A 21,625-nucleotide genomic window follows, 5' to 3' on the forward strand; every position below is an offset into this window, starting at 1 on the left:
GATTTCACCTTTAAAACGAAATAATATTTAGATACATAATCTATCAAGATGCCTAAAATTACAATGGAAAAATGTTTATGTACAATTGCGTATATTGTTTTACGGCTTGCATAAGTTTTACTGCGACTTATCTCTTGATCACAATTCTAGGGTTTTTACGTAATATTGCAACACTTTAGCTAGTAAACCGCGCTGATTGTTTTTTTCGTACAGTACTGTGTGGGAAGTGCCGGAAACATGAAAATTAGGGGAGTTCATCATGTTTTCTTCTGCTCAAGTAGTATTTATATTTGATTTAAATTGCTTAGATGCATCTTCAACATCTGAAAATGATTCGAATTTACAAAAAGCCGCTATTAAATTAAGTTGTTTGCGGCTATTGACTGAATTTGGCGCGCAAACTCAAAATGGATCCGATGTTCGGTGGGCTTCAAAATTTTATGATTCGTTAATATTCAAGCCTGGAAAAACCAACAATTCATTTGTTGATTTCAACCGACTCAGTTATGATACGTTTGATTCCGAAGTCTCCCAGAAACTAAATTTTTCAACTAGCCACCGAAATGATAGCCACGAAGTTGAAGCCAGAAGAACGTCTCAACGAAATGCTAGTCAGAACAGCTCTTCTAGAGCAATTCAAAGGCACAGCGCTTGTTTTATTCTCAACAAGGCTATACAAGAAGCCTTGAAAGATTATAACTGGGATTTGCCAGATGTAAGCTCTCCAGTAATAACCAAAAAATCACACTTTGCAGAAAATGGCTTGAAAGCTGGAAAATTAGATAATTTTAATGCCATTGTGGTTTTTACTAAAATTCCCCAAGATGCTGGTGCTGTGCAGGAATTTGTTGGTGGAGAAAATATTGCTACCCCTGAAGATTTTCCAAGAAAATTTTTTGAAAAAGCCACTCAGCAAGCACTTGAAGAAGTTAAAGGCTTCAGGCTGTTTTTCATTGACACATCTCCTACTCAAATAATGTTTAAAGATTTGCCTGTATTGACTGCTCTTAATGAGTATTTAGGTAAATTCAATGGATCGCTCCACTGTATCAGTTCTATTGTGGATTGTTCTGATCTACTGTCAAACTCTTCAAGACAAAAAGTTTTCCAATCTCAGAAGCTGCTTCTACATGGCTTGGAAAAGTCTTGGTTTTTCAAGGGGAAGAATCTTCGTTTAGGACGTCCTAGAAAACCTCAACCTGGACCTCTTCTTGTTTGGAAGAATGATTCAAAAATTGCAGCAAGAATCAAGCTTGAGATTCTTACTCTACAAGGAAGGCAAGAAAATTTAAGGATTGTAAATTCATTTATTTGAGTATATATTTCATAGGATTTTATATTTTTTAGTATTGTTTAATTCTGAAATAATAGATAACTCTTAAATTAATATTATGGTTATGAAAAGTGTTGCAAAAAAAAAAAAAGAAAATACTCTAGTACCTATAAAAAGCAAAAGAATGTTTTGTATACCAAATTTGTATTCTTATTTTGATAATACTTCATTGGAAAAAATAAATTTTGAGTTTGTAAATATGTTCCTCATCATTTAAATATTAGTTTCTTTTTTAAAAAGAGGTGAACTAATTATACCATTATTACCATATTGAAAAGTTATAATGCAAATTCAATTGAGTTATCAGATTTTGAAACATTGAATTTTTACTAAATATATTGAAATGTATAGTATTCACAATAAAATTATACCATTTTTAATTTATATGTATGTGTTAATATAATATTTGTTTTTACTTGAAGTTTTTAGAAGCTGTGTTAGTTGATGTTTACCACTAACCAGTATTTGCATGTGACACTTGCATTTGAATTGTTTTTTAATATTGATAATTCTTCATTTATAGGATAAATCATGAATGGCAAGAATTGAATGTTGTTGGCTATGCTAAGAGAAGCAGTGCAGCCGTGAAAGCAATGTCATCAATCAACAGCCAAATCATGCTTTGTCGGAGGCACCAAGCAACGGACACATCAAAAGACTCAATTAATTTTGATGATCTACTAACTACTTTGCATCTGCAGAGCTTAATACTGGTGAGAAACTCTCTTTAAACCTAGTTTGCCTTTACAAATAAATAAATAAACTATACTGTCAAGGTTTCAAGTGAAAAAATTTGTCATGTAAAATATAGATTTTTTTGAATGAATATATACTTGTTGCCCAAACTTGCTTATCTTTTTCTTTTCAGGTCCTACAACTGACATGTGGTGGAATTGGACTTCTTTCTCCATTTATTGGCAGTGTAGGCTGCTTGACTGTGCTGTCTTCCTCTGGTCTAGCCCAGCCTCCACTGTCTCAGCACCTCATTGAAGATTCCTTGGTAGCTATTGCTACTGAACCACTACTGGCTTTCACTAAGGCTGCTATCAAGAAAGCTCTTAATGTGAGAACAAAATTTATGTTTATGGACAAATTACTTCTACAGCCTCTGACTTGTGTTGACATTTTGTGTTAAAAATTGAATGCAGGGGATGTTTATCATATTAAATATCTACCAAACACACAATGGAAAAATTAATGAAGTTAAAAAGATTCTGACAGCACAAAGAATCATGTTTGCAAGAATAAGCTCCATTTTCTGTTAGTTATGGTTTATTATATTGATCTATTGTCATTTTTAGAGGAATGGAATTTTTCTCATCTATGGAAAAAATGCCATATTGTGCTTGTAATGTCCGTCTGTCCGTGACTTCACGTTTTTGTTGATTTTGAGAAAATGTGCTCTCTGTCACTTTTTTGCAGTGAGTACTGAGTTATATTCAGGGTTTGTACCGGTCATGGAAAACCTGGAAAGTCATAGAATTAGATATTTTATTTTCCAGGCCTGGAAAGTCATTGAATTTCATGTCAGGTTATGGAAAGTCATGAAATTTGCAAATGAAGTAGAAAAGGAAGTGTTTTTCTGTGCTGCATGTGTTTACTGTTTGTGCAGTCTCTTGTTTCATGCATTCTGATTGGAGAACCAATCGAGTGAGCTCAGTCACCGAGCTCAGTTGCATTCAACAACTTTTTGATCCGCAGGGGCAGCGTTCCATCTTCAGCATGCAATTACTACATCACCATGCCTAAAAAAGTGTAAATTTTATGACTCATGGTTAAGAATAGAAGCTTATCGTGACTGGCCAAAGCATGAAGGTATGGTGATATGTACATACTACATAGTGCTCGTAAGACTTTGATGTGTCAAACTCAAATATGGGGAAGCAGCTTTGAAGAGCTATGCATTTACACGTTTGCTATTTATCAACGGTAGGAGATGATAGATTATGCACAGTTAGTCTTTCAGTTGTGATAAACCTGTTGTATTTGAGTCTTGGAAAATTATATTGATGGTCATGTAGAGTAATGAAAATTTCTTTCTAAATACCGGCACAAGCCCTGTAAACCTGTTGTATATGAGTCTTGGAAAATTATATTGGTCATGGAGAGTCATGGAAAAGTCATGGAATTTTTTTACAAACCATGGAAATACTGGTACGAACCTTGTATATTTTTTAAATCTTTCCTTGTCATATCATGCTCTTAGTTTGCTATTCAATTGGAAATTCTCATCAATATGCCAAATTTAACCCTTTCTCGGGTAAGTTACCATATATGATCACTTGAAATTGCGCCACAAAAACCCTCACCACGGCTTCCTGTTTGTTTTTGAGGCATCCTTATAATGCCTCAGTCAATCACAAATTATCTGACCATCGTTCTATCTATAGCATCACCAGCAGCAAAGTCCACAAATAGAAATATGAGCATTTAAATGAAGGTTTTGACTTGGACAATGGAACTGACGCTCTCTCCGCATTTTCTTCAAAATTTGGAAGTATCAATATATATATTTATTTATTTTTGCAACTTGATTAAATTTAATTAAATTAAATTTTTATGTTTCTAATTTTTCATTTGCTTAAACTGAATTTTAATTATAAAGAAAAATTTTTTGTACTGATCGCATTTATTGAATTCTTCAAGTGCGATTTAAACCTTCAATAGGCAAAATTTGCAAAAATTCACAAAAATAAATATATTGTATAATACTTCTTACTTTCTTGAAATGGTTACTGAAATTTTAATTTCTGAATATTTCAATGCTTGCCCACTAAAGGGTTAAGGAATTGGAGGTCCATATTCATTGTTTGCCACCATTTGTTGATTACCAGTACCTCCTATGGACAAAAAGGATTAGCAGTTGCTGTCCACCTTGACTGCACATTTGCATTGATAAGTGGGCGGAATTGTATGTCACATGCTGCTCTTGATATACTGCAGAGTCCCCTGTATTTTCTGTAATGTGATAATTCCATTTGAAATTGGGCAAAAGTGCATTGTGTGATCTGATTATTTATTGTGTATTATGTTAAGCCTTTGCAACTTCATAAATTATTTTCTATGCCAATAGTATCGTCTCGATATCAGTCTAACTTCAATCTTTTTCAGTGTGGCAAAGGAGTGAACGTCAAGGCTGCTTCCAGCACTAATTCATCTATTCCTGGCTGCTCTGCTAACTTCAGGCAGTCAATGCTAGAACCCTGGTACTGCCCAGCTGCTTTGCCCAAACCGGATCCTGGTCTTACTTGCAGGTAAATGAAGAAGTTTGCTCTGTTTTGTGATTCCTTGAGTTAATTCACTCCTCATGACTAGGCATTTTACAAAAACTTGTCGTTCAGACCACTGATTTTTTACTGATTAAATTAAAATTGTTCTTTGCTAACCCAGAATATTTGTAAACTTTGCATTCAATGAGATGTAAAAATAGCAATAATGCTGATTGTATCTTTTTTATAATCCATGATCTGTTTTCACCCTCAGTTTCGAGACCATGTCATGGAACTTTGTTATCAAGAGATCCTAATAATAGATACTACCATACACTTTCCTTTTTGCCAGGAATGTGTTGTCTCGTATGCAGCTGGCCCTATTAAACCGCGCTCAGCGACGATGTTGTCCTCAGCTCTCCCACCATATAAGTGATCCTGAAGTGCCTACATCTGTGCCTGTAATAAGCAAGGGATCTGGGGCAACAGTGCTGAACCCCAAGCATGCACCCTTGAGTCAAGGAACTGCAGGAGCCTTCAGTAAGCCTGTCAAGACTGTGTCTCGTGCTCTTCAACTCGTCAATAAGAGTAAAATCGTAACAGCTCAACAGAAAGTCAAGGTTTGTTATTCATTTTACATGGAAAGGATTTTATTACACTTGATGTAATATTTATTTTCCTGCTTACTTTTTGTTGTCACTGATAGGCCCTGCGTTCAGTAGAAAATGATGTTCTAGTTTTTTAGCCACATCTGCTTTTATCCTGGCTCTATCTAATAAATTCAGTCACATGTATGTTGATTTTGATTGAGCTATCAAACTGAAGTTGAACTATAATAAAACTTGGACATTTTTATGGTTAATAGAGCCAAAAGCTCAGCATACTAGTAATTTTTTCAGGGGGACTGTATTTTGTAGTGATTACATTTATATAACACACTCTTTTTGAAATGCATACCACCTGGACAATCTCCTAGGTTTCCAAAGTTCAAAGTTTACAACCTATTGAGAGAGTGATGTATTGGTTCTCAACTTTATTATCATCATATTTGGACTTTATATCTGTGGTTGAGGGAGTGATGCACCAATTATTCTGCCTTGCTAAAGGTTCTGCCTCTCCTTGAAATCTTTGCATCCAGTAAATTACTTCATGACCTCACTATTTGCTTTCAACTTGTTGAAATTTGCCTGCACCACTTCATCACATTAGCTAGTAGGTATCTTCTGTCCATAGACGCTTAGATCTGGATAATTGATACTTCTCTTAATTGTAGTATTGCTAAAGTTCCTTTTGTTTGCTGCTAAGAATGACTCGTTTTGACTGGCTTTTGACACTCCAGAGACCTTGTTTTTAGCAAAGTGTTGGCTCTGCTCCACTGTCTAATGATCATTTGATATATGCTAAGCTTGAGTAAGATATAGGTTATACTAATAATTTTAGACTTGGATTATACAAATAGTAAGTTTTTTTATTTATTCAGTTTCTTTTGTCAACATTTGTCGACATTATTTTGAATCAAATTTTCAGGTCTTTCAATTCTGGTTTTAATGTTTGATGAACTTATAAATTAGCAGTGAATATTTTTTGGTGAATGCCACATACCGTCAGCATCGTTGCTTGCCAATGTAAATTCAGCCGAGAAGTTGAATGAATAATTGTTGTAACATCAATAGATCAATAGAGGTTGTCTATGGCTGTGTAAACAATTCCGCTAGTTGGAAATAGCTTCATTAGTGTTAACATGGAAATTTCTTCATGAATATTAACATGTTAATTTTCTTATTTTTTCCCACTCAGGAGCAACGTGATGAGGAGGAAGAGCAGGAAGTTGCTCAGAAGCGACGAGCTCTCCAATCCAGCTTACGTTCCCAGAAATCACAGGCCATCATGAGCAGCGCCCTCAGCAACATTCAGGACACTACGGTTTGCTTTGAAAATAATCTTTGTTATATCCTCGATTGATTATTTATGTTCCATAAGTAATTGAGATAAAATTTGAAATGAATTTCTTTTCTTGTTAGTTACAAGTTGAATTCTGGAATGAAATGTCCTATAAAATTGTGAAAAACTTTGATGAGTTATTTAGTTGACTTAGTGACATCCATAATATGCTTGAAAAGTCTACACCAGCGCAAGTTGGCACTGAAAAGTTACTCATAGATAGTATTTCTGCTGCATGCTGATGCCATATATTCCTTCTAATCATCAGGACGCTGTCACTGTGACCCAGAGTCTCATTAACCTACGGGAGTCGGTGACTGGCAAGTCTGGTGTTGAAAACGACACCACTGAAAACTCTGACATCTTCGGCATTGCTCAGACGATCATCAATCTTGCTCTCATGCACGTGCGGTCTGCGTCTGAGACGTCAGGCGCAGGAGCCACTGATGGCACTGGCACTACCTCGGCTCCATCTGGGGTGAGCTAGCAGTTTGCATTTCATATTACTATTTAACCAATATCAGAGGCTAATTTCCTGCGAAAACCATATTCTTCTCCGTAAACAAATTTTTTTCATTGCTCAACACTTTTCAAATGTCACTTATTCATGATTGATGAATGATAATTAATTCAGAGTCCATTAGTCTTCACAAAAAAGCTTAGGAATTATATGAGCTGAGCAGCTGTCAGATATGTAATATAATTCATGCAATTAGCATGCAACAGCTCATCAGTAATTACCAAATTAAATCTTAGAACTATATTTTCACTATTAACTCATGATATGATGGTATGACTTTAGGAAATTTCCTTATTATGGAAATATATCCTTTGAACTGTTTGATCTCCTTTAACTATTACATTCAAGGTTAGAACCCTTCCCGACGTGTACACGCAAGAAACTTGAATTGAGGCAAAGACTACTCATTAAGGAAGCAAATGTAACAAAAAATTGCCATAATAGATTTTGGAGTTAAAATAACGTTCTTGCAAAAGTTTTTAGCCCACGTCCATGAAATGATTTATGATTGTCTAGCCTCAGTCTACTCAAGAACTTCAGCCAATTTGTAATTCGCTCTTGATATATTGATGTATAAAAAATTTTCATGTTTTCATTTCTATATTAGTTTTAATTTATCTTGCGATTGAATGACGTGTAACTTGATGTTTGTGATTAGAATTAGAATCTCCAGTTTCTATTGCTGCATGATTCCGTCTTGATTTTAAGTTGAAACTGATGTTCCGTGGACATTTTCATTATCAAAGACACCTCCCATTCAGCTTGGTCTACGTGAGGTGCTTGCTGGAGTGATGCTGACAAGCCGAGATATTGCAGCGCTGCCAAGAGATTACCAGCTACAGCAATACGAACTGCACACTCTTTTGCACCTCGAAACAATGTGGTTAATGGGTCAGTTATGTAGCCAGAGCTCTCTCCCTTGTGTGATTCTTTCCTCATTTCATACTATATTGACACAATGTATTTAACTATATTTTTTTATTTTCTTAGTTGATTGGGAACTTATTGGGCTGACAAGTGTTGGAACAGTAATGTTAGTTTCCCATTTATATTTTGCCAGGAACATTGATTTATTTTTTTTCCCATATTAGGAACTCATATCTCATCTTGTGTGTCTTTTAATATAACTATAACTTTGTTAGTGAAACCTCACTGTTAATTATTTAGATTAAATTAACCAAAGTTTTGTATCAGGATATTCTTCTGGAAGCGAGTCATCTACAGAGACGGTTGGTCAGGAACAAGATCGTCGCGGCGCCGAGAGGGAGGCTCACATTGAGGAGATCTTGCGACTCCTCAGAGGCATCACCCTTAACTTCAACCCCAACACAACCACGTTCTTTCTCAACCAAACCATCCTGGTCAAGTGAGTTAGTTATTCTGGGTTAAATTGATTAGGATTCTTTCTATTTTTGATTTGATTAATTTTATTATCGTGTTTCTTTTGCTTTAAGAATAGCCTGATCTTGCTTCGATTGATTTTGATTTCTTGTTCTTTTTGTGTAGTTTAATTGGGAGTTTTCTCCTCTATGCATATAATTGATTACAATTTGTTGTTCGTCTGCTTGCTTGCTTGTTCATCGGTAAATTTTTACTGCTGCTGTAAAATATATTTTAGAGTGATCCCTCTTGTTACTTAGTTATCCTAACAAAGTTTAATATACGACCAACATTTTTTTTGTCATCATTGTTCATAAGTTTTTATTTGCTTATGTCGAGGGAAATAAGTTTCCATTTCTTTCCACTCTACTGATTTGGACTAAAAAGAACTATGATAATCAAGTGTTATTTAATGATAGTTGCTTGCAATATTTCGTTGATATTAATATTTTAATTTTAATAATTATATAGATTAATAATTAATTGAATAATTTGAATAACAATAATTTGTCTGTCGTTAATGTAAACCTAAGCTTAGCATAATCATACCGTGAAAGATTATATTAAATGAACTCTCTGATTTATAATTCCATATGGTGATGTGAGGTATTTTAGCGGGATAGTCTTCGCTGCCTGATTCAAGCGTGTTCAAAATATTAACTTACTATCCCAATTCAATTTTGTACTAGATCTGTTGAAATCAATTAAAGTAATGTTCCATATGTTCTGTACTAATTATCATTTAACAGTTATGAAGATACTCTGCCGGATGTGCTCATGGAAATTTTTGAGGAGCTTGGTCAGCCCGTGCCACCCAGTCTAGCAGGGCCGCTCTCAGTCAACACCACCGCCGACACGCCGCCCCTGCAGCAGCTCCAAAGCTCCCAGTCCTCCGTCATGTCCGCGGTGAGTCTTCTTATGCAGAGTGAAATAGCAAAGTCTTTGTAGCGCATTTTCTCATTTATGGAAAAAATGCACTATTGTGATCGCCATGTCCGTCTGTCTGTCCGTCCGTTCGTGACCTCAAGTTTTCATCGACGAGAAAATGCGCTGTCTGTCACTCACTGCAGTAAGTACATACTAAGTTATTTTTTTAGAGAGTTTTTTGTTCCATCTGGTTCGAAGCTTTACAATCCTAGGCCATACAATCTTATTTGTATCTCTGACTGATAGTCTTCACAACATTATTGATAAAGACGATCAAGTTATATGCAAAGCCTGAAGAAAAATTAATTTTTTCTTAGTTGGAACTATTGAAACCGTTGCGTTAATAAATTGATAAAACAAAAAATAGTTTTTTTGCTAGTGTTATAATCAGACATGGTAATCATATGCATGGGGCATGTAATTATAAAAGTAATATATTGACAGGGCAGCATGGTTGGCAGCGGCGGTGGCGGTGCTGTGCTGCGGCGCCGTAGGAGCAAAATAGCGGTGCTGGGGGGCGGGGAGGGGCGCCAGGTCTTCGTGCCTGGCTCCAGGATGGCGAGGCTCACGCGCGCATCCAGTGACAACGTGCAAGGTTAAAAAACCCATTAGGATTAAAGCTATAAATACATTGAAACGTAAATCAAAAAATACATTAAACTATACTGGGTCACTGACCTCTTGCTCAAAATAAAAATACAAAATTTTGTTAGTCGATTGGATAACTAAAATGAAACATTAAGACAGACGAGCAGTTCTGATCTTTTTTCGTGTGTACCCAGCTGATAAACATCATATCACATTCCGCAAGCAACATAGATTTGTTTTCACGTGTACTGTCAAATTTCAATACTCTGATTAAACTAAAACAATGTCTCGTGACTATTTTTTCCAATTCACATTATTTAATTGTTTGAATACTCACTGAGGGTTTTCGTCTTTGCCTGCTATTCAGTACTTTTTAAAGCCCCATCATCTCTCAAGGTTTGTGATTTTTTTTAAACAGAAATAAAGTATGTTTTTCTGTCCTCTTCTTTTTAGTACTATTAGTGAGCTTGGTACAATTTCTATGTAGTTTCAATAAATTTATGTTCATCTCGTGCAATATTCTGAAATTCCATTCATTTTTAAATTTTCATCCATATCTACAGTTAGCTACGAAATTATTCGTACACCCCTTCATTTTCAATGTTTTCTTCAATAACTCTAAAATTAATGAATGTATCGGCCTAAGATTTGATTGAACTAAACAGTACCTATATAATAGGAAAAATAACACTACATTCTCAGAATAGAATTTAATTTCAAAACGTTTTAACCTGCAAAAACTCCCAAGCACCTTCAGACACAATTATTCATGCAGTTGGAAAATACTGACATAGTTGCAATATTAATAATCAATGGCATATCCTTTCATCTTGATAACCTCCAGCAGTCTCTTTGTATAATTTTTGATGAGTTTCGCAGTGGTCTCTGGTTCGATGTTATCCCATTTTCAAATGCGGCTTGTTTATCATTATTGATTCTAACTTTCAATTCTTGCCAACAATTCACAGTTGGGTTCAAGTCAGGGCCGTTTGCTGGCCATGGAAGAACCAGGCACCTTCATTTTATTAGGCTATTAATAAAAATGTATTAAGGTTGTATCTTCCAATATATGCTTCAAATCACTATCTTTCTGAAAGATCCACCGCTGTTCAAGACCCAAATTTAGAGTGAATTTTTGCAAATTTCCTTTCGAAATTGATTTTTAAACATCTTAGTTTATTATTCCATCAATTGGAACCAACTTCCCTGTGCCACTTGAAGATAAACAAAGCTCAAAACATCATTGACCCACCTCATGCTTGACTATTGGGATTGTGTCCTTCAGAAGGAAAGCGTCCCTTTTTTTGTGCCAAATCTTCCTTGTATTGTGATCTCCGAATACTTCAATTTTTTCGCGACACTCTATGATACTTGGTAATAATAATATAATACTTCTTCTTTGTCCACGTGAGATCTTGCGAATTTCAAACGAGCAGCAACATGACCTCAGGTGTGAAGTGGGACTCATCAAGGTCTGCATCCATGCAGGCCATTCTTGTTGGGACAACGCTTTGTGGTCCGCTGATTCATGCTTGTTCCTTCACTGGCTTATCTATTGGCAGTGTCCTTCAATACCACTCTTGGAATCATATATACCTCACGACGCAACTGCTGAACTGAATATTCCGATAATTTTGGCTTCGGTCCTCGTTCCGGGCAACATGTGTGCAGTACCTAACTGTACAAACTTATTCATCACTGACTCTATTGTTTTTCGAAATGCACTCATTACCATTGCGCCAGATTTGTGTAGGTCAATAATTTTGCTTCTCAAGTCTACACAGAGTTCCTTCGTATTGTTCATCTTAAGTTTGCAGTCAAATTGCAGGAACCGGCACCTCTTGAATGACGTCACCAATAATAATGTCACCGGGATAATATTCAACCAGAGACCACTGTGAATATCATCAAAAACAGTAGAAAGAGACTGCTGAAGGTTATCCAAATGAAGGATATGCCATTGATTATTAAAATTGCGACAATGTTAGTATTTTCCAACTGTATGAATAATTGTGTCTGAAGGTGTTGGGAATTTTTGCAAGTTAAAAAGTTTCGAAATTACACTTCGTTCTGGAAATGTCGTGTTAGTATTCTTATTACATACTGCTTAGCTCAATCAAATCTTAGGCTCGTACATCCATTAATTTTAGAGATATTCAAGAAAATATTGAAAAGAAAGGGATGTACGAAAAATTTCGTCACTAACGGTATTTATACAATTATACATGTTTATAACACTTGAAAGTGATAGTGTTTACTGATATTATGCTATCAAGTATCTATTTCATTATCATAACATGACATATGATAATACCCTGGCATCTTGTAACCTCTCACTCAACTGCAGGCACGAACACAAAAACTAAAGGCAAGAACAACGTTCGTCGCAGTCTCTTTGAAGGCCGCAGCAATGGTTTGAAGAGAAGCCAAAGCTCCTTAGTGACTCCACAGCCACAGAAGCGTCGTCGTAGTGTGCAGAATTCTGACGACTCCTCGCAAGGCCCTGCAAAAGTTAGAAAATTCTCTATCTTACCCAGGGAAGAGCAACGCACTAGAAGGCGAAAAAGTAGCTATAACCGACAGGAAGACGAGCGTCAGGGACCCAAGTCAGGAAGCGAGCTCTTCACGCCACGTCAGGGACCCAAGTCGGGAAGCGAGCTCTTCACGCCGAACAAGAGCGATCTCCTTGCATCACCCATAACACCTGGTCGTCGTCTCAGACCATCAGCCAGTGCAGGTTACTTAATCATCACAAACGCCTAAATCTATAATTTATGTAATTTTTAATTAATTAATAATATTTAATTTAATAATAATTTATCACTCTTTATTTGCCAGTTCTGCATTCATCCCTGTTGAATTACTCTTCTTTAATTACATCCCCGTTTAATTAGTAATTAGTTTAATTCCTGCTCGTTTAGCGTGCCAGACATGGGTGTCCTTTTGCTGCCTCTGATTTCACTGGACCTTGTTACTTGCAATCCTCGTCTCTGAAGAGTAGTATTGGCGTTTGAGCCAAAACATTTCATTATGTCATAATTATGATCTATTTCGTGGTAATAATTGTACATCCAACTGTTTTATTACATAGGCCGCACGATAATGTAAATATATATTTACGTTTATTCGCAGTTAACTTGAAGATGCCTTTTTAAAGATGATTCTCCAGTATGTGCGACTTCTGTATCTCTAAGAGCGTGTCGACTGTGTCATGTACCAGGTGGAGTTTGGCGACATGGTTGCTCATCTCCTTGGTCGCTCCTTAACTTCTGTATCTCTAAGAGCGTGTCGACTGTGTAGGTAGGATTCCTTACATTTCCCTTCACTGTCTCTCTCGTGCAGGCGGCCGACGTCCCGTGTAAGCGACCTCTTGTTCGAGTGTCTTAGTTTCTGTTGCTTTTCACCTGTCCCTCCTTGTCACTTAATCTCTTTGAGATGCTAACGCTGCTTCTCTCGAGTCAGCTTCAGCGGGCTGGACAATGGAGACCTTCCGCCCCTAGTGGGTGATGATTAATTTGAAATATTGAATAATTGAAACCTTCCGCCTTCTGGCGATGTTATATTTTGACCTCCGGTGCGAAATAGCTTGATACCTGAAGCGCTAGCAAACCGTTATACTGCTTCTACTACTACTGTGTCATGTACCAGATGGAGCTTTGGCGCCGTGGTTGCTCATCTCATTGGTTGCTCCTTGACTTCTGTATCTCTAAGAGCGTGTTGAATGTGTCGTGTATCAGGTGGAGGTTTGGTGCCTTGCACGCCGTCTCATCTCATTGGTTGCTCCTTGACTTCTGTATCTCTAAGAGCGTGTGGAATGTGTCGTGTATCAGGTGGAGGTTTGGTGCCTTGCACGCCGTCTCATCTCATTGGTTGCTCCTTGATTTCTGTATCTCTAAGAGCGTGTTGAATTGTGTCGTGTATCAGGTGGAGTTTTGGCGCCATGCACGCCGTCTCATCTCATTGGTCGCTCCTTGTCGGCAATGCGGCGTAGTGATGGAGGGCCGGTCGTTGCTGAGAGTCCCGAGCTTAAAGGTCAGTTTTCTTGCTTTGCTAAGTTCTGAATGCCCTTCAGATTTAACACCTATTCGATCATAATTTAGTAATTGAAGGAGAGGTATGGTTTAAAGTGCCAATATAATGATTAAATTAAAAGCCATCACAGTTCCCATTTCCTGACATCAATATCTCGTATCCTAAACGGTGCTCAAAGTTGTCCAAAATTTTCTGGACTTTTTGAATGGATGATTTTTCCTTATTTGAAAGCAAAGTTAGTTAGTTGAAATACGCAAAGTACGTATAAAACATTATACTTAGTTTTTAGTTTATTTTTACTAAAATATTTTTCTATCAGGTGAAAGTGTTCTTTCAAGCCAGCGACCGATGACAGGCCGAACGTCTTTCTATTCTGGAGCGCAGTCTCGGAATTGTGCGCGAGCTCGCACCACTCTCCTCGCGCAGCGACTGCAGAGCAACTGTTCCGAAAAAGTCCTCAGCACATCTTTGAATTGCGACTCTTCTCAGCAGCCTCACGCAAATGCAAATGTTACTGCGTCAAGTTTTCTATTCTCCAAAATTTTTACTTCTGCTTCTCTTGCCACGGATGCGACTAAGAATGTTGAAACAAAACTTGATAGGCGTAGAAGTCTGCGTCGTGCTCTTAATTTCGATCAATTTGAAAATAATGTACAGTTGAAATCTGTAACATTGGGACTCAGTCCTGCCAATAGAAGAGTCACTCGAAGCTTCAATGACGAACACACGTCTCCTTTAAAAAAAGTTTCAAGAACTCTCTCACTTGACTCGCCACTCAAGAAAGTTACCAGAGCCTCTTCTTCGGGTACTCCTATTAAATCTGTACGCTACAGCTCTCAAAAAAACCAACATTTTCATGCCAAGTCACCGTGCACGCCAAAACGCCGATCAAGCGACAACGACCGTCTTATTTCATTGGAATCTTTTTCAGAAATATTGACGCCTAGTAAACGGGTTCAGTTTAGTCTGTTGAACACACCCAGCAAAGCTAATACAAATGCCAGTTGTGCCACAACCCCTAAAAGCATATTGAAAACACCGACACGTGCACCGCAAAATCCGAGCTGTTCACGCACTCCTCGCACTTGCGTGACTCCCTCACGGCGGCCTCTGCTCGTTTTCCGCACTCCCCGTAATCACGCGGTTTTCAGTCCCGATATTTTTTCATGCGGTAAAAGCGGTGCCTCATTCCTCAGCCCCGTCAAAACCCCTGCCAAATCACCGGCTTTTCCCTCTTCAAAATCCCCTGCCAGATATACGCGTGACTCCGGTGAAAATTTTACTTCGTCCCGCATTCGTGATAAAAAAATCACACCATTTGTCATAATGAGCCCTTCGAAAGGGAACTCAAGGGTGGACCCAATTCACGCGATAGTCCCAAGCCCTGACAAACGGCAATTTTCTCTTCTGCATAGGGATTCTACTGATGGCTCGATCGCATCACCCGACATGCAAGAGAACAACGCAACTGTATACCATGGCTTGGATTTATGTGATTCCTCCAAGGAATCTTCTTCCGACAAATTAGAATCTGATATAACTCCAAAGTCTGAATCACTTGGTACGCACACCGGTTCTCGCCTTTCCAAAGATTCTAATGATTGTCTGCCGTCCAATATTTCTGGACTTATGAGTGAAATTCCACCGTCTCCTGATAAACATCAAACTACTACACTCAAGAAAAGGACTGTGTGCAAATCAGCAGATGCCGGAGTTTCAGGCGCTAATGTTAATGGAACGGAAATAGATCCTTCTTCTGCTTCTAGGTTTATTCTACGCAATTCGAAGTCGCCAGTTACATTAGATGAATTTTTTACTATTTTGGATCGAATGACTGAAGAAAGCATCGGCCCTGAAGAAGTACCGACTTTATCTGCCAACGATATGTTGTTCACGAGAAGCTTACTTGATGGTCAAATGTGTGCTAATGCTGAGTCAATTCTTAACGACAATCTGAAGCTGGAAAGTAACGCATATGTTGAGCGCCTGCCTTCTGTATCGTCGCAGACAAACGATATTACGTTTCTTGAGAATGATAGTTTGTACGCAAAGGATCTCTCCGTTACAAAAACGTGCAATATTCAGCCTTTGCTCGATATATCTGCTATGATCGAGACCGATGAACAGGTTATCCAAACCAATGATTATTGGTTGAATCAGGAACACAATCACGAGACAAGCTACAGCAGTCCAGAAATTGAAATTTCTCCGACGATCAAAAACTCGGTCGAAAAATGTCTGTCTGCTCTGACGTTAGGTCGGCACTACAATGAGACCCTCCCTCCTGTAAGCCTTTCTTCGACGTCACTTTCATCGATGGTTGCATCCTCTACTCCTCTTAGTTCTGAAGGCAGGCATTCCCCATCTTTGGAAACGCTTCATCATACGAATCCCGTGGAAACTTCCCTCGTTCCGAACCTTTTGAATAAATCATCAAAGTCTCCTGAGGTGACGCCAATCAAATGTATGGACCCTGAAGACGAGTTCACGCGTGATGGAGTCGATCGCAATGATGCTGCCTTATCACCACAGCGTCTTACTTCGTTAACTGCAGAATATACTATCAAGACGATAAGTAATGAAACTCTTGGTGGTGACAGGCAATCTCCATCTATGGATATGCCTCATCATACAAAGCCCATGGAAACTTCCCTCGTTCCGAACATCTTAATTGAATCGAAGTCTACTGAGATGGCGTCAGTTAGTTCTTTGGATACCAAGGACAAAATAACGTCTGACGAAGTTAATCCCAATGATGCTGTTTTGTCACCAAAGCGCCGTACTTCGTTAACTGGAGAATCTAGTGTCAAAACGGTGCGTAATGCAACTGCAAGTGATAACGAACCAGATTTAGTAACTGAAAACGGAAAACTTGATGCACGATCGCCATGCATCAATAGTGCCGTGGATTTTTTGGAAAATAATAATGTGGACGAGGTAAATGTCATCGAAGCATGTACAGAACAACCTGCCTCACGCAACAAGAGGCCTGCAACAAGGAAACGTCGACATGGCACAGATCATAAATCCACCAATGGTACAAATGTCAAAAATTCTTTAAGAAATACAAGTTCAGACGGAGCATCTGCAGGAAGAAGAGGGAGAAGAAGGAAGCGTCAGCCATCAAGTGATGCAGGATCAAATTTCTCGATATCAGACATCAGCCTTGACGAATCTCGTTCTTCTCATGGTTTGGACCGCAACAGCTCTTCGTCTAGTTCAAATTCAACAGCTCCAATAATACCTGAAGGACGGAAAACTGAACGACGAAAACGACAAATCTCATCACTTTTGACTAACGACAAACCTGAGACTTCTTCTCGACGTATTTCTCGCTCTCATTTCATTGATTATTGTGAGGAGTGGAATGATTTCTCTGATGAGGAAAGCTCTATTGATGAAGATCTTCAATTAAATAAGTACGGAAAAGTGTCATCTATGGCCAAGAGATATGTTGAAACTCCTCGGAGAAAAGTTCCAATGAAAAATAAAGGAGAAATATTAGAAAAAGACACGGAAGAACCTGAAAAAGAAAACCTATATGAAATGCCAGCTGAACGTAGTCAACGACGCACTAGGTGTAATAAAAAGCTGTTGGACTGGACTGATATCGACGATTTCGATGATATTGATGAAGAGAGCGTCACAAATAAAAACGTTTGCTCCTCGGGAAAAATTGATTATTGCAAACGTACGGAAATCGATAGTGATCAAGAATTGCAGCCCAATGTCGGAAGTGTGTTTTCATCTAATAGCCTGGAGTGCGATCGTAGTCTGGGCGTAACTCCTTTCCAGAACGTGGCTAATTTCTCGCTGGGGCGTCGGCCAATGCGCAATCGTGCCGTCACTTCATACGTTGACTTCCCCTCAGACGACAGTGCTTTGGATGCTGAAAGTAGCTTAGATGGCAAACAGGACAGTTGTTCGTTATCGCAGAAACCACCTCAGTTCAAGATAGATAAATTCCTATCTTCGGTCGAGCGACCTCGGTCTCAGTTTAAAGCTGATCCTCTCGTATTAGATGTAGCCGTTAGCACTCCCAGCGACTGGAAGCAAACCAAACCCGTTCGAACTAGAGAGAAGTTATTGGAAGAATCATTGTCAAAAGCAGTTGATAACTTTCAAGAACCTTTGGAGAGTAAGAGGTATCGTGCTGACAAGAAAAAACGAGTCAAGAAGAAAACAGTTAAACTAAAATTCAAGAAGAGTGGCGATGAGTATCAAGTGAGTCGGAGCAACGTTTCGGGTGAATCATTGGACACTACAGCAAGCGATTTTAACTCAAGCGTGTTGAGCAATCCCCATACACGCAGCGAGGGAAAATCAAGTGAGAAGAAAAAGAGGAAGAAACTCAACAACGACTCATTTTTGACTTCACTTCGTTTCACGCGTCACATGTCCAAAGATTTAAGTATAACTCCTGAAGTTTTCCAAAAAATTGTTGGTGCTTCTCCGAACTCTAAGGCCGTGCGGCAGTCGCCCATGGCACAAGCCAAGCGTCCAGTGCCAATTATACCAAGTGTAACGTCCAACTCTGTTAAAAAACCTCCGGCGATCTTGTGTTCATCTTCTAAGAAAATTGAAAACATGTGGCGGGTTGAGAGCGTCCAAGGATCTCCTACCTTGAAGACGTTCATACGCGTTGGTGGCACTGACACGCCTCAACAAAGCCCCAAGTCACATCTGCACCCAAACCTTGCATCGCCCAGTGTTTCATCCATGCTGCACCTGGCCACTTCTCCTCTAATCAACGAAAACAAAATTTCTAGTCGCAATATTTCTCTACCAAGTAATTCAAAATTGGAAAAACCCGACAGCAGTGATGACGACTTTGATTTCACAGATTTGAAGAAACGGCGCAGAAGGAGAAGCAGCAGTTTTGATGCGGAAAATGTTCCTGCAGCCAAAAAACTTCGCAGTCGATCTCCTGTTCGCGTCCAACGACGGGCGAGTAAGAGGCTTTATCACTGAATTTGGCCTCTGGCTTCTGCAGGAAATCTCTGTGTTCAATTGCTCGACTCATTTTTCTTTAGCCAAAACGAGAGTGAAATTTGTTTAAAAAAATGAACAAGTGAGCAATAATTGAAGGTTTATCCATACGAAAAGAATCTTGGTTTCGTTGATTTGTGTATGGTTTAAAGTTGATTACCCTTGCATTTATCTGTTTAGCTGCTCGTCGCTGGTTATCCTTCGACGGCCACGCTGCTTTCCGTAACTGGTCTCATTTCCTGTAGATTTAAGCTTTGAAAATAATAATAATAATGGCATTTTTGTTGCATAAACGCCGTTTATGTTTTTCGTTTGTTCAATTATTTTTACATCGTTTTGTTCATTTTGTACAGCCATATTTGCATTGGCAAATAATGATCAATTAATGCGTTTCTTTTCTTGTATAAAACGGTGCTTGAAATAATTAAACCTGCACGCGATGTAATTTTATTAACAGGCTCTTTGTTGCACATCTCCCTTTGTGTATTAAATGTAATTGACAGGAATTCTTGACAATTCCTATCAATGTTTCTGGCAATTACGCGTCTTTTTTTTCGTTGAATGCATTTGTTGGTACGGTGTTCTTATTCGGCATTGTATCAGCGTTTTTTTATGTACCAAACATAACCTTGTCAAGCCACTAAGTTATTCTCGCGACTATGATTGATCCTAAATCTTTGGTTTCTTAAGCATTAATCGTTTGGGATTCATTTCGTTCAATGTTATACATTCTGATTTTTCGACGTGAGCCAAGTTATTCAATGGAGTGTAAATATATGTTTTATAATATTATCATTAGTTTTCTTTGTTGTCCTTCTTGAGCCAGTATTTCGATAGGTTTGGCTGCAAATAAAACTCAACCTAGTATTTCAATTACATCGAAAACGAATAGAGTCCTTATTTTATAAAAGTGAAGTCACAAACATGCCAGAAAATATGAAAAGGAAAGTTATACATGTGCGAAGTATTTCGACTGATTAAAACATCATTTTTGTGGTTCATGTTATCATGAGAACTGAATTGAAGTGTGTTATTTCAAACGCGTACATAGTTTCCCAAACCGCGTAGAACTCTCCGTATACAAACGCACGCTTCCGTTCACATCACTTCATTTCTCAGGTGAGCCGCTGTTCTGACATTCCCTATGTCGTGAGCCAAAACCCAACTGTTTCCGGTTAAAGTTGCTGCGAACTCTTGCTTGACAGAAACATAGATGCTTTCCGGTCAATAGGAGTTTCCGTCTCTCAGCTTGGTTGACATAGTTAGGACTCATGTTGGCAAATCTCTGACCTGAGGAACTACAGCAAAACTGCCGAGCGGAAGTCGTTGTTGCAGCTGCATGCCATGCCACAGTCGACGACTTCTCAACGGAATTTCTGTGAACTATATTGGTAAAATGTCTGAACGAACGATTCTGAATGATTTTATTATCATAAGTCGCGATCAGAATGTTAATAAAGTTTGAATCGTTGGCAACGAAAGAATTTCAAATCCCAAGTTCGTCATGGCGTAAATTTGTATTAGTGTTGTCACAGGAATGCTCTGTAGAAACTCATCAGTTGGAGTCGCAGATACCCAACGTATTTGTTCCAACATTTAACCTTCCAAATCCACTAACAAAGAAGTTTCATGCAATCAACCAAACTTAAACGCTTCAATAGCCACTGCGACAGTAATGGACAGCGTAAGGCTAACTCTTTCATCTGTTGGTACCTAGATAACAGACCTACAAAGAGCCACGATTCTCGATTATCTTTCCGGTACACATCTCGACTCCTATTAGTCCGTCTTAACTTAACACACGCATGGATATAAATCATTTAATGTTGCATTCCCGTTCAGCTATTTACAGGTTGATTTTAAAATTTAGATGAAGTAATTGCAAGTTTTGCTGAACCGGAAGCGATCAGTGTGAACGATGAGCAACTGGGAAAATTGTTCAACCTCTTAAACGCACCAGTGAGAAGTCAATTAAAGTAGATTTTCTCCCTTTCAATTTATCACATTTGAATTTTTGTCTGGCCGCCTTGCATTTTTCAAATTCTCGATATTAGATCGGATTCTTGGGTGTGCGAGAGATTAAATGCATGCCTTGGCAGAGTCCTACTGTTCGTGCAGATTGTGACGACTGCTACTTTTCTTTAAACTCATAATTCTGAAACACGATATTCGAAGCGTAGTTCATTGCTTAGACGCCCATCACAAATAAACTCTGTTATGTCATCATATGTGAATTATAAATTATGATGAGGCACTTCTGAGAGGAGGCTTTCATCTGTTGCTAATAAGCCAGTCATTGAGGTGAACTTTGAAGAAACAAAACTACGACTTCTTCAGGACAAAGTTGCGAGCTCGATGATAACTCATTTTATAGATTTTAATAACTGATTTATTAGGTTGATCTGACAACTGATTGTGGTTAAAATTGATTTTTTCCACCGTTAAAAACTTAGGTGATCAGATTATCAGTGACTTCATCTGATTTTAGCACACGGTTAACACTTTGTTTTACGTTTAGTAAAGTTTGCAAGCTTGGGTTCTATCTTCGACAGTTTTTTTTATCTAATATGCTTTTAGATAATAAGGATTTCATCTCGTTGCCTCTTTCCTCCATAATAAATGAAGTTTAAATACGAACCTTCTCTATTGTTCTGATCTCCTAAAAAAAAGGAAATCCTCATTTTGCTGCTTGTGAATTTGCTACAG

At 38.2% G+C, this 21,625-nt stretch overlaps 1 protein-coding gene across 2 annotated transcripts; it reads left to right on the top strand.

Annotated features, from left to right (window-relative positions):
- Nucleotides 1-204: 204 nt before the first annotated feature.
- On the top strand, nucleotides 205-19,711 carry LOC108678874. 2 transcript variants are annotated; one of them, XM_018167373.2, is made up of 15 exons: nucleotides 205-1,278; nucleotides 1,857-2,046; nucleotides 2,202-2,396; nucleotides 4,445-4,587; nucleotides 4,895-5,162; nucleotides 6,340-6,465; nucleotides 6,752-6,961; nucleotides 7,750-7,894; nucleotides 8,198-8,369; nucleotides 9,133-9,289; nucleotides 9,755-9,905; nucleotides 12,246-12,496; nucleotides 12,536-12,635; nucleotides 13,823-13,930; nucleotides 14,250-19,711. In XM_018167373.2, the coding sequence occupies exons 1-15, from the start codon at nucleotides 260-262 to the stop codon at nucleotides 18,899-18,901; spliced, it is 7,887 nt and encodes a 2,628-aa protein (XP_018022862.2). In that variant the 5' UTR covers nucleotides 205-259; the 3' UTR covers nucleotides 18,902-19,711. The 2 variants fall into 2 exon arrangements, with proteins under 2 accessions (XP_018022862.2, XP_047736998.1); XM_047881042.1 differs by having other exon boundaries at nucleotides 7,765-7,894.
- Nucleotides 19,712-21,625: the final 1,914 nt, after the last annotated feature.

Source organism: Hyalella azteca, unplaced genomic scaffold (assembly GCF_000764305.2).
Source record: "Hyalella azteca isolate HAZT.00-mixed unplaced genomic scaffold, Hazt_2.0.2 contig6917, whole genome shotgun sequence".
NCBI lineage: Eukaryota > Metazoa > Arthropoda > Malacostraca > Amphipoda > Hyalellidae > Hyalella > Hyalella azteca.